The 14120-nt window shown below is 35.0% G+C and overlaps 1 protein-coding gene across 5 annotated transcripts; it reads right to left on the bottom strand.

Moving 5' to 3' along the window:
• Positions 1-3493: 3493 nt before the first annotated feature.
• On the bottom strand, positions 3494-9774 carry PGL1 (6-phosphogluconolactonase 1). 5 transcript variants are annotated; one of them, XM_086589853.1, is made up of 4 exons: positions 9125-9774; positions 8193-8401; positions 7965-8100; positions 3494-4070 (listed from the first exon to the last, which is right to left on the bottom strand). In XM_086589853.1, the coding sequence occupies exons 2-4, from the start codon at positions 8363-8365 to the stop codon at positions 3561-3563; spliced, it is 819 nt and encodes a 272-aa protein (XP_086445979.1). In that variant the 5' UTR covers positions 8366-8401; positions 9125-9774; the 3' UTR covers positions 3494-3560. The 5 variants fall into 5 exon arrangements, with proteins under 5 accessions (XP_086445979.1, XP_086445991.1, XP_086445987.1 ...); XM_086589865.1 differs by having other exon boundaries at positions 8193-8398; positions 9125-9666; XM_086589861.1 differs by lacking the exon at positions 9125-9774 and adding an exon at positions 8992-9093.
• Positions 9775-14120: the final 4346 nt, after the last annotated feature.

The raw sequence follows: 14120 nt of genomic DNA, 5'->3' as shown, positions 1-14120 counted from the left end.
GATATTAGGCAGAAGTGCAAAGGGCATTATAGTGAGAACAGGAAAACATTCTTGAGGAGATGACTTGATCAAAGAACTGGGTAGTTGTTTTTTGATAAAGATGGTTATTTATTGCATAACAATGGCGCTCTGCATATCGCGTCTTAAACTATTTACAATCAAAGAACTGGGTAGTGGGTACTATCAAAAAAATGAAAATAAATAATCAATGAACTGGGACCTGAGTACCTGACCATCCATACGGAAAATGAAAGCATACTCTTGTTGTTCTTTCATAGTTTCATATCCCATCCATCAACCTATGCGTCGGTGTGTTGTTTAAATTTTATATTTCTTCAAGCATGCACCTTTTTATTTTTTCTTTAATCAACATGCACCTGCCCTTGTGCCTGTTTCAATGTCTCTTATGCCAATCATGATCACGTCGCGTTCAATTATATACGTTTTATATGAAATGTTTGAACAAATCACGTTCGTCATTTCTATTCCTATTAATCTTTGAAAATCCCTACAAATCTCTGTAGTTATATATTTTTGTGTTTTCTTTGGTCTAGCTGCTTCTATTTCTTATAGAGTTATAGCAATAATTTTTTTTTGCTAATATCCAGAATAAAATATATGACGATGTTCAACGCTTATTTTGCATTCTTTTTTTCATCAGCTGCATTATCATTGGGAAATTCACCATTGAAATGGTCAATCATATGTCAATCTAAACCAATCAAACCATTGTTTTTTTTTTTTGATAGCGAAAAAAAAAAATGTCAATCTAAACAAAATTATGCAACTTTGATTAGGTTGCTAACAGTTATGAATTGTGATGTTAATTTGGATCATGTAAGGACTAAGATCAATGCCGAAAGCCTACTATTAATCAACGTTTACGATTCTGAACGGAATTTCAAAATTCTGTAGAATATTTTGAAATTCCGCCAGATATTTCAATTTTTTTTTTAAATAATATAAAATTGAAATATTGATGATTCTAAAATAAGTCTGAATCAAAATTATGACATAGGTTGAAATATTATCAATTTCAGTTTTCCAGATTTTATTTCGAAAATTTTGAAATTTCAAACTATGCTATTAACATTAATCACTTCAATGCATAGTTTGGAATTTCATAATTCTTGGAATTCTGAAAAATCCAAAATCCGAAATTTATTAAATTTTGACCCCTATCACATTTGAAATTTCGGATAATTTCAAAATTTTAGATATTTCAACTCTATATTTGAAATCCGTTTTTTTTGAAAAAATTGAAATTCAGAGCGGAATTCCAAAATTTGGTTCGGAATCACAAACTATGCTTCAATGTAAGGGACTCACACGGTCCCAACTCACAAGAGTTTGTTACAAAAAAATTTCAACATCTCAGAAATCTGCACTCAATGAACGTGACACGAATTTGGACTAAGTGGTTGGAATTACAGTGGAAATCAATATCTCAGACTCCACCAAACTTTTGATGAAGACGTAATTGCCAAGTTTAATATACATGACAGCATTAAACCAGCTAATCTGTGTATCCGCGTTTGTGTGTATTGACTAATATGACTGCGTGCATCTTATGTACTCCTTGAAGTGAAGTTTCATATTAACTCCCATTGAAAGACTATTCGAGTGTTAACTGATCATTGGGGAACAAATATACATTCTAATTTCACAATAATCATAAGAATACGGTCGACTAATTTACTACATTTTAAGGAAAATTTGCATGAATTTAACAGGAAAAAAAGAAAAGAAAAGATATTTGGAAGTGTTTATGTAAGAAATCAATGCAAGTTCATATTTTAATTGTGAACAATAGAACCAGAGATTTGGAAAGACCATGTGAAAGAAATATAGAATATGCAAGGGGGGGGGGGGTGCTCTATCTGCTTTTAAAGTGTTCAGTTAAATGGCCGGTTAGGTAATCACATAGTCACATGTGAACATCTAAAAATGTGGCACTCCCCCTCTATTTGCGTTTTTAAGTGTTTCTTATTAGTGCCCAGCTTTTAAAAAGATCGATAATGTCAAACATCACAATGAGTGATTAGGAAGTTGAAGGCCACTTCTAGCCAGAGCTTTTGTCTACAGCATTTATTTACAGGGTATTATTAGGAGACTTTATACATCTTCCCTTTTCTTTTCACATTAGAATAAGATGGCCATGTACAAATTTAGATATCTATGGCTTCTTCTACGCATACGTTTAATATTTTTAAGGGAAGAAACTATATATGGAGTGGTTGTTATTGAAGTCTTTGCAAAATATATTAGCGATGTTTTGTTCCATAGAGACTTGGTCCGTTGGATTCATTGGATAGACAAGTAGACAACCACTGCAATTTGAAAGAGATGTATTTGTTTTTGCCTACGACCTGATCTCTTGCAAGTCACATTTTCAATTCAATGCAATCTTGCCTCCAAGGATTGTCAATAAAAAGTTAGAAGTCTTAAATGGTCAAGTCATTAAGATTTATAGGCCTTTTGGACCTTGCCCATTTGCCAATGTAAACTTTGCAAAAACATGATCCAAAATCAAGGCGCTCATACCTGAAGCCCATGCAGTATTCTCAGATGCTCAGAGAGTCAGAGCCCAACGCCAACCCATTGGCATTCCTAAGTTCCCAAGTGAGCAACCCTGAATGCATGATCGTCCTCGGTCCTTGCTGAATATCTCCAGTCTCCCTGACTACTCAAATGAAGCAAATACAACTTTTCATACTTCATACCGTCCGTGTTCTCATTCTATGATATGGTCACCTCTTCTAGAAGCAAGATTCCAGACATAGAGCTTTGGCATGGAACATCAAAATATCCTTCCAACACATTCACACTTACGGACAGTTTCTGTCATTGCCTTACTACGGTACTACCTTACCAAATAATGCTGCTCTACTGCTCAAAGTCAACATTAAACTTAACATTCTTATATTCTAAGCCCCATGGTTTACTACAGGAAGATTTCACCGTGACCTGTTTGAGAAGTCCTTCAAATTCCTTTACGTTTCCACAGTAACTGTGTTTTACATGGATAAAAACTAATCGCCATAGAAATACTGACAAAGAATGCTATAACGAGTACTGTAGGTGGAACTATGATTTGCAGTTTTAAAAGCAAACCGGGTGAAGTTGTGAAGTAAGCTTTCGGTCCTGCCACCTCAGTTGTGTGAAAAGTGCTGGGAGGAAGAGAGGAAGGAGAGGGAAAGGGAGAGCAGCAGATCAGACAGACAGTAGGAAATTCCGTATCCAATATAAAGATGGAGAAGGTATCCCACGACAAAATAGACGTCCGTTTGAATCAGTTTTATATACTAACAATAAACGAGCAAAGAAAAGATTATTATGTCTGTGTCTGCTACTCTGCTTCCATTCCTATAGAACCTATCAAAGGACTTTGACCTTGTTTTAAGGTCCCTCTATCTAGCACTCTGTTACAAGAAAGACAAACTTCCCAACTGTTTAAAGAAGAAAGGAGAAAAGCCAAAAAAGAATGAGGAGATTATGGAAAATAGGAGCACTTTATTCTCAAACTTTTATTCTCGAACACCTCCATACATATACACATACTAAGCAAGAAGCTGATCTGACTCTGCGAACCGAAAAGCCTCAAGTTTTGAAGCAGCTGGATTATCCAAAAACCACACCAAGTTTCCAGTGGTTGGTTGGACCATCCGGGCTGGGAGAAGTGGAGTGTCAGGTTCCACATCATCAATTGCCATGCGTAGAGCCTCTGCTTTGCTGCCACCTGTCACCACCACAGCAACATTGGATGCTGAGTTGATGACAGGCAACGTGAAGGTGATCCTCTCTGGTGGGGGCTTTGGGGAGTCAGTGAGGAAAGTCACCCACTCATCTCTCTCTTCAAGTGCAATGTGGTTTGGGAACAATGAGGCAACATGTCCATCAGGCCCCATCCCTAGAAGGATGAGATCAAACTTGGGGCAATCGTTCAGCTGAGACACACCAACGGTGCGAGCCTTCACCATCTGACGAAGGGCAAACTCATAGTCAGTGGCAGCATCCTCTGCTGACAGGGAATCATTGATGGAGTGTATATGGCTGGGGGCCACCGGCACCTGGAAAAATTAATTATATAAATATATAATCATGAATTTTGACTCCGTGCACAACTGCACATAATGAAATTTAATTCAGTAATATATGGCATATCATCAAAATATTGTATGCAAGGTTCCATAAATCTTCCCTAACCTTACAACACATTAAATGAGCCTCTTGTTTTTCCAATACATCCTCTGATGAATTTTTAAAATCTAAGCAGTAGTCTTAAAACTGTTAAAAGAAACAAGTTAATTGCAAGTAAAAAAGATAATACCCTCCGCAAAAAACTTGCACTTCGCCACTTTGAGCTCATTGCTCAATCGTGTACGCTACAAACATGAGTTCAAGAACACAACTCCTGCTCACCCATACTCAGTTAAAAAAACCATCACTTGTAAATGTGTCAAAAGTGAGCTTGAATCTATGCATGCATGTTGAAAGCGTACTAATTCCCAGATATAGATCTTACGGAACGATATAGAAGGTCAAGAAGAGGTTTCTTTCAGATCAACCAAATGAATCAGAACATCTCCTATGGTGATGTGGCAAAGGAACAAAACAAGACAGGAGCTTAAGGAGTTTTAATATAAAAAAGTGATGTAACTACTCCTGTTGACAAGGGAAGGATATATCATTTCAATAAAAAGTGACAACAAACACAGTATTAAAAGGACTGCAAGAAAATGCCAGTCTAGAAAAAACCTCGCTCAAATGTGAACGTAAGAGTGATGGCAATGTTATCACTAAGGCCTTTTCTTATAGTAACCTTCGGTGGTAACTTCTCAAAGTAACCAATAAGACATACATGTATCATTGTGATGAAGTTGAACATATTTCAATATAGTATTGCAAGCACAAGTAAATTTTAATCTACAATGAGATATATACTTACAAACTTGAAAGACATCAGACAAAGACTAATGACGAGATGATGAAAGTAATGATGGCTGTTTTACTAATCTAACTATTACTTCCCTGCACTCAATTCTAGCCAAAGCCCTCATAACACGAATGCAGGTTCACCAAAGGTTAGGTCTTTGGTGAAAACTAAACAGAATCTACCTGTGTACGAAAAAAGTCATGTTGTACAGGGGGATTAGGAGCAAGAAACCTTCAAGGGGGAGCAGACCAGAGGTTACTTTTAAAAGATCATGACAGAAAAGGGGGGAAAAAGTACGAATTGAAAATATAGTGTATTAACTAGCCCAGAAACAGAACATTTATATTTGCCTAACGAGGCTTTAAATTATTACTAATAAAAGAGGAGGTTTAAAATATCTGAAGTTAAGAATGAAACTACAGATATACATATATCATATATGTATGTACGTGTGAAACCAGCTTTTTCTGAAATGCTTTTCAGTTAAAGGGATCTTATGTTTGTAAAATTTGAACGCCAGGACTTCAGAAGGCAAATTTGAAGGAATCATGGAAATCTTTGATATACGTCTAAGATAATCTCACACAATTTTTGCAAGTACTGCACCTAACATGCAGTGAAACAGAGTGTGGACACCTGTTTGGCGTCTGACATGGGTATGATATGTCCAACACATTGACCGACATATACGTGATAAGCAAATCCTATTAAAGAGTGTCTGTAAGTGTTTGAAGCAGTGTCCTCCATAAAAATCCAAAAAATCATCCTTGTTAAATAGTTCACAAGGAACCACTAACATAGTTATACCCCCATCGAAGGTTTGATAAATGGTACATGCATAGTAACGTGGTGCTTAAGCTGAAATGGTCTAAATATGAGACCATAGTTAAAAGTGTTCAGAGCATCTTCTTTGATCAGCCTAAACTTTCATCCATCTAGAAAGGATAGTGGGATCATGGAAACCACCACTGGAGTGTACATACCACATCTAATCCTGAATCTAGTAATAGAAGATTTAATGAACCAAATCTTATCCTAAACTAATGTAAAATTGGCAGAAAAGTATTTTGGAGAGCAGTTGACTAAATCGTTTGGAACTTTGGATTTCCTCCCAAAATGTGAGTAACGCTCAGGCCTCAGAACCACTGTTTGGATACTCCATGAATCCACTTTAACTCATTTGTTGGTTACAAGAGGCACATAATATCAAGTTATCAACGATGGAACTCATGTGATAAGGGATGCCCAGTCCTACACCTCAAGACTACTAGACTAGCATAGCATAAAAAGAGCTGATACAAATCCAACCGAAAGACAGTTAGCGATGAAATCCTAGAGGATTTCGTGAAACTGTTTGTACAAACCAGCCTAGAATAACGTAATACCAACCATTTAAATGATGTTTATTCTGTCCCTAATGTATTATCTGACATCAGGTATTGTCCGTCTTTGATGTTTATATCTTAAGTTGTATTTTAAGCACCACATTTAATATTCTAAACACCTGCTTTCATAATATTTCTTCTATATTTAGCTCCCTCAGTTTCCAATTGAATTTCCAATAAAACATAATAAACAATATTGAACTTTTTATTTTACCGTCCTAGACGATTGCTGTATCCCAACCTAGTAACAAGGTTTCAAACCATTACTTTCATTAGTTGAATCATATATTGTAGGTGGGGATCAGTATCTAAATTACGAAAAGAATGATGAGAATGTGTTTCAGTCTTATGATGTAAGAACTTCTCACACTCTAAAAGTAATCTGAACGTCAATTTGCACAGTCACACAAATATGAGAGTATAACTCCTCATTTCCTAACATGAAGACACAAATACAGGTATGTATCATATTCAACAAGAATTTTCTTCCATTTCTTTTTGTTTATTTTTTTTATTGCACAGTAAGTTTAAATTGCATTAAAAGAAAAAGAAACTACAAAAGGTGTGGTTTTAGGGTGGGCAACATGCTGCCCCCAAAATTCAAACAGAAATTAAATGCCTAACAACCATTTACAAGCATGCCTAACAACCATATTGAACAGGCTGTTACTATGCTCTCATTTGAGATTGGAGACAGCAGTAAACTCTGTTTTGGTACGACAGTGTGAAGGAAAACAACTGAAGCAGATACTTGCATCCTTTAGAATAAAATCTCATTCGAGAAAGGCAACTTAAACAATACGCTCTTTAGCAGGACTTGTGATGTAAGGAAAAACCATGAAAGAGATACATACATCTGTTTTGCAAAGAACAGTCATTGAGATTTTCTTATATCAACCCCGAGCCTGTCCTATACCTCAACTATTGAACAGTTTTGATGATTGGGAATCAGTCCAGTCATAAATCTTCCCAAGCCCTTTCAAACATTCACTTCAGATAAATATTAAAAACATTTACCATTGAGACATCAACTTCAGATAAATATTAAAAATATTTACCATAAGGAAACACATCGTTTACAATTCTTAACTCAAAACAGCGTAGCAAAAAGTTTTAATTGTAAATCTTAGCCTCAAAAGTCAGATAATTAATTATGTAAACAAGAGGTGATAAATATTGGTAATGAACTAAACATTGTAAGTGTATATGATGTTCCATAAACCGTATTAATTTGTATATGACTGATGAGAGTAGGCAAAGAATGACACTTAGCACAATATTCCTAATCTACCGAATACAAAAATGCCAACTGTCAGAGACCTAAATTTTATGGCCATAGCCTCAACATATTTTGATTTAATACAGGTTGAGGTCTGCCTAACCACTAACTGATTCTAAAAAAAAATAAAAAATTATGGCCATAGGGAACTTCCCAAAAGCTAGGCTTAACTACTAGCTACAAAGCATAGATCAGTGATACTACAAGAATGAGAACAATACTGTTTTGAAAAAACATATTTTTATCATAAAGCACACTGTCTGAGCTCAAAACTACAAAATCCTTCAACACACTTATTGAAGAACAAATGAAAATATATTCTCAGGCTTCTAAGGAAAAGGGAAGAAAGTTTCAAAGTGAATACCTTAGACAAGAGGCTATCCTTTGCTAACTTGTAATTACTGTCAGTATGACTTTTCGAAACAACACGCTCGTCAACCCAAAAAATGTGCCACTTCGCCCAATCAACTGTCTTGTTATAAGGAGCCTGACAAAGTTTTCTGTTTGAATGATGATAACCTTGAGAGTTCAAAATCAAGAACAAAATGAAAATAAAGAAGCATCACAAAACATCACATCGAAACAAACATACCCCATCAAACCAATGAGAGAACCGCCAGACAAAGCAATGGCAAAGACTCCCCTTTCCTTAACAGAAACCTCTGATAATTCAGCAATGTACTCAACCAATTCGGTGGCAAGATCATCTAAATTGTCTTGAATTCTCAATTTACCTCTGTCCTTCGTAATCCTTGTAAAAGCCATTATTTCAGAAAGGCTACGACTCTGTAGAGAAGCCTACTGCGCAAACAAAAGAAGTAAAATCAGAGTTTAAATAAAACTCTCATATCAATGCAACTTGTTAAATGAAAACTTCAAACAAAACAACCATATATATGAATCCAAACATTGGTAACCATATAAGAAAACAGAATCCTCGCATCTCAAAACCGTCCCAACACATAAACATTAAACAACTAGAGCAAAAATAAGGAAAACTCCTCTCTTCAGATTACATCTACAAACAAAATCAACACCAAAACACACTCCAATAATTTCACACAACATGCAAGATAGTGAGTTTCATAAACTTTTAAGTTAATGCATTGAGATCAAAACAAAAATCACAACACCATAAACTAATAAGATCCATAGTACAACCAGGCAATCCAATTAAACTAAACAAAAAAGAAGAATACACAAATGGCAAAACATTAAACAAACAGAACCATCTGGGGACAAAAAACAGCACAACAATCTAGCAAAAACATTGATTTTAGTACAACGCAAGAAATACCCCGATCATAAAACTACCTAAAACATTCCAAAAAAGAAACCATCTAAAAAAGGAAAGAAAGCAAATATATAAAAAAAAAAAAAAAAAGGCTTACAAGCAAAAGCAGAGAAAAGACGAAACTGATGAAAATGGAAGATAGGCATCAACAAAATTTATACGTATTATAATACAGCCAAAATGCATTAAATGAGTAATTTAAAACTTGGAAGAAGATTAGAAGAATTTACCTTCCACGTGCATCCCACAATCGTGACAGAACACACAGAGACAAACTACTCTTTCTCTGTCTTTCTCCTAATAAATATATAAACTTGGGATAATAAAAGAATTTTGACAAAACAAAATACCCAACTTTTTCCCTAGATCATCTGCATTAAATTCTCTCCAAATTTTAAGATAAATAAAAAACACTTCCGTCCAAGACAAGTTTGACACCTGTTTAACTCACTATTTTGTCTTATTCACTCAGATTCTGTACTCCAGGGAGCTTTTTTGCACCCATCTCCAGATTCCTTTATTCACTTTTTAATAATTCAATCTAATAAATGAGATTGCAATTGCCGATAACTATTAAGGAAATAAAGTATTACTTTCTTACATCATTGTCTCTTAATACAAGTATCACTAAAACAGTTTAAAAATCTATCTCGGTGTGTTTTTTTAATATATCTTTGATACATTTTGTTGGTTGGTGGATTAGTGAATGAACGAACGAACCATAATGTTTCTTTTATTCTGCTGTGTTTTTTTGACGAGTACGCATTTCTTTTCTTACTTAATCTATTGTTGTTATTCCTTCCCCTGTCTCCCCAAAACCAGCTAATATATAATGAATCTTTTTCATCTTCCTAAGAATCTTTTTTTTTTTACCCGTTTTTTCACTTCACAGATGACAGACCCACTGTCCTTTTCCAACTACCATTTTTGAGGTAGAATTCACATTCCTCAAAACAAGTTGATGCATAAGTTTTCAGACTTGAGGTAAGTTGGAACCTTGGATTCCTATGTATCTGCTATTTTTTTTAAGGTGGTCATGGTTTTGAGGCCAATAATACTTAATTAGTCGAACTTGGCAACTTTATATCATCTCTAATTTTGGTTGGTTGTGAAGGTGTCTTGTCAAATATCCTTTTCTGGTAATTCCACCATGCCACCAGAGCAAATGATGATCTCAACCTTTTAAGATGAAAATATATATATATGCAAGATAAATAAAGATACATGAACCAACAAGAATATATGCCCGGTCCACATCATGAGAGAAATCAGAATAATAACCCTTAGTTTCAGGAATCGGGAATCTAGAATTATTAAATACATGTATGTGACATCAGGAAGGTGGGATCTACAATTGTTTCTCCTTTTAAGGAGAGACAGGAACCATGAATCAATTCATAATCTAAGTTGACATCCATTATATAATTTTGACAATAAGTTTCTTAACAAATATGTTCGCCAAATTTTGAAAAGCTTGGTCACATTGTGCGTGAGATAATGAGTACATGAGGTTAGGCCCATATGTATTTAGTGATGTGGGCTTCTAGAATGCTTGAAGATCGATCTGCAGAGATTTTTGTACGTGAAAGTGATGGTGAAATAAGTTTTACAATGCATTCAATAAACATTTTCCTTCTCAGATCAGAATCAGAGGGAAAGAAAAGAAAATTCATATTAATTTTCATGAAATTCACAAAGATAAATGTAGCTACAACTTACAACTTTTTGATGATGTGACAAGGATTAAATTGGTTCATCGAAAAAAAATAAAAATCCTACCTACAAGGCTACAAGCCAACTAACTCTAGGCTTGGATGGCAATTTTTTTTATTTATTTTAGGTTATTTGAGTGGTTATTTTTTCAGTTTTTCTCCAGTGTTTCAATGTAGTTATATAATTTTGTCGTCTTCATAGAGCATATACTGGCAAGATAAATGAAATGGCCGGTGTTGCAACAATATACTTAAGATGTTAACGACGCTCCTGTACGTTTATGTGCATCTGTGCATGGCAGCATGGATCTGCTGTCCAATATTTTCATTAACGTGATCAAATGATCCTACAATGTCATGAATATTATTTTGGAATTTTGGTGCTATTAAGTTTTCACTGATTCTTATTTCATTTTGATTGATAATTTTTCCTTTTATATTGTGAGCGAAAGGGAGCTGCTCCCAACGGCGCTGTAAACTCGCATACGCGTTAACAAATCACTGTCTAAGGACCCTGTTGTGGCTGTGTCCAAATTTAAGTATGGAGGAGCCGTCTACCTCTCAAGTGCTAACCTGTGGCCTGTGGGCAGCAAGCTAGGTTCGATATCATCATCATACTAATAATACAAAGTTTACCATCAACAAAAAGAGATAATAGCGAGTGGATGTCGATATCATGGGCTATAGAAGAAGGGGGGGGGGTCCCCTGTTGCTGTGTTTGGAGCCTAGTGCAACTATATATGGTAAACTAAACTCATGATTATTAGTTTAAGTACAGATTGAGATGACCCCAAAATACGGCTCAGGTCGGGTCCATATTTGGACTTTGGCCAATATTCTAAGCCTATATAAGGTGTCAAGTTTTCATAGCAATGGAACTCTGATTAAAAGGAATTAAACAGGTATTGATGTGAAACCCCGGACCCTACTTTTGGTAAATGGTAATGATGTGGAGTGAAGGTGATTGATTGGTTCGTGGTGGACATGTATGCGGGCTCCCATTTACAGTTCTAGGCCCAATTGTACTGTTTTGCCACATGGAAGTGGGTCACCTTAAGATTGGTGGAGCGTTCATTTCTTTTCGTAAATTGATTGTAGAGGACTAGAGGCCACTCGAGGCTTTTAATTCACATTTCAGGCAAGACAACAGTTGATATACTTTCAACAGAATTTGTTCACTGCTATATTGTTCTGTATATATAATAAATTTCTTACCACATTTATGGATGTGGAACAGCCTAAACTGGTTCTGAAATGGTATAACATTAGAAATGTGGTATAAAATTATAATTTTAATTCTTAATGCTTAAGTTTTTAATTTGTTTTATATGAAAATTGAACGGCCAAAACATGCATACCCATATAACTGTTGTATTACAGATATATGTAATACTCTCTGCATACACTGATACACGCATTTTGCTAGTTGATAAAGACCCTCTTAATCTAACGAATGTAAACAACAGTACGATGTATATCAGAATTATTAGTTGTCGGAATTCGTATATCTTGAATGCTTTAGGCAGGCAAAAACCTCTATCGGAGCTGTTTTCGAATGTGACTGACATTGAATATTTATCGCTACAGAGGGCACCCTATTCTTTAGTCAATTTTCGAATATTTCTCGTTGTTGAATTATATTTATCATCCTGATATTTTGTGTTGGGTTTTAGTCAATTTTATCAGGCCAAGAGCCCCATAGTTTTGGAAAACCATTAACTGTAAATTGTTTAGAGAGGTTGAGAAAGGAAGTTGTTTTCTTAGTTGTGTGCTCAAATTGGAAAACCAAGTGCGCAAGTCCAATAAAAAAACATATTGCCTTGATATTTTGATAAGGTCAGGAAACCAATTTGAACTCTATTTAGATATAGGGGAATAGGACATCCATCCCACTGATAAGGAATATCAGTAGAAGTGATTGATTATAACTACTAAGATTATTTGAATCATTAAAACTGTATGAATCTTGTTATCGATGAAAACAGTAATAGAAAGGAAGTAAAAAACTAGACCTAGTAGTAAATTAGTAATTAGTAAGGACATTCAGTTCACCATCTATATGTACTTTAAAGTTATTGCTCTCGTGACTCATAGCTTCTGAGTTCTGAGTATCCAAGTATTTTGGAATGGTTTTTAGTGAAGAATGTGCAATCATACATCATTTAGGATCATGCCCAAGGAGGCAAGGACCACTCCTATTCAAGAAAATCCAAAGCAAGGACACAGACAATCTCAGATATACAGGTTTCCTAATCAACTTTCCAGCTACAAACTCCTAATCAGGTTTCCTAATCAACTTTCCAAGGACTACTAACCCTGCGAATAGGTATGTCAGCTTACAAGGTTTTAGCATCTGAAATGGTAAAAATAATAGTTGTTTTTTTTTTTTGTTACCCCAAAAAACAAACATTTATGGCATGACTTGTTTAGAAAACGCAACTTTATAGTTGGCTATTAAAATTTATTGTTCAAGATGTTTTCTTGCCCGGGACGAAAATTGGGAGGGGAGAGTAACTAACAATAATTCTACACTAACACAGAAAATTGACACATTCATCCGACATAGTGACGTGGCGGATGATACAAATTATATATTAACATGATATATGACATGTATCACCTTCTTACACAATGACACATGACATGTATCAAAATGATACAAGTCCGATGATATAAGACATGTATCAGCCCCCAAATGGATAAATTTTGGCTAAATCAATATAAATCAAGAAATGGGGCTCCTTAACCCCTTGGTTTTAATCGGATGAGTGTCCCTTCCATATCTATATCACATAACCTCCATATTTAACGGCCCAACCAATATAAACTCCTTGCTTTCTTAAGTTTAACTCCTTTGCTTTCCAAATTAATTCCGAACCGATTAATTTTCTATTTTATTTTAAAGCCCCCTTTTTCATCAAAATGGTCGGGGAAAGAAAGAAAGATTGAAGAAGAAGAAAGTGAATCAAGAAGACTTCTCATGTCCAAGTTCAAAATCTTCTTCAACATTCTATCAAGACTACTAATCAATTCACTTTTCCAACAAACCACTTAAACTTGTTCAATGCAATCAAATTGATGAATCATCAAAAATATACGCCAAGGTGATTAAAAAACCCCAATATCTTTTTATCACTAGATTAGTCAGAAAATTAGTAATTCTTAAGGACATTCAATTCACCATCTATATGACTATATGAGACCTTTTCCTCAAATGGATTCTTGTCAAATGGTTTGTCAAATGGATTTCAAATTGGTTGGAGTTACATATCGATACAATTGATGAGTTGTGAAGGTATTTTGGATTATGGGTTATTATAAGGCATATTTATATCACTAATCATTTAGATTATCCCATTTGGGGATCATCCCAAGGAATGTTGGAAACTGAAAAAAGGACTAAATCCTACTCAAGAAAATCCAAAGCAAGGACACAGACAATAGGGTGTTTATCTTTTTTTTTTTTTATTAATCAGAGTTTTCCGGTTTCAAACTTTATGTCTTTTATGTTGCC

This window comes from Coptis chinensis, chromosome 1 (genome assembly GCF_015680905.1).
Source record: "Coptis chinensis isolate HL-2020 chromosome 1, ASM1568090v1, whole genome shotgun sequence".
Lineage (NCBI taxonomy): Eukaryota > Viridiplantae > Streptophyta > Magnoliopsida > Ranunculales > Ranunculaceae > Coptis > Coptis chinensis.
This window is presented reverse-complemented; position numbering and strand designations above follow the sequence as displayed.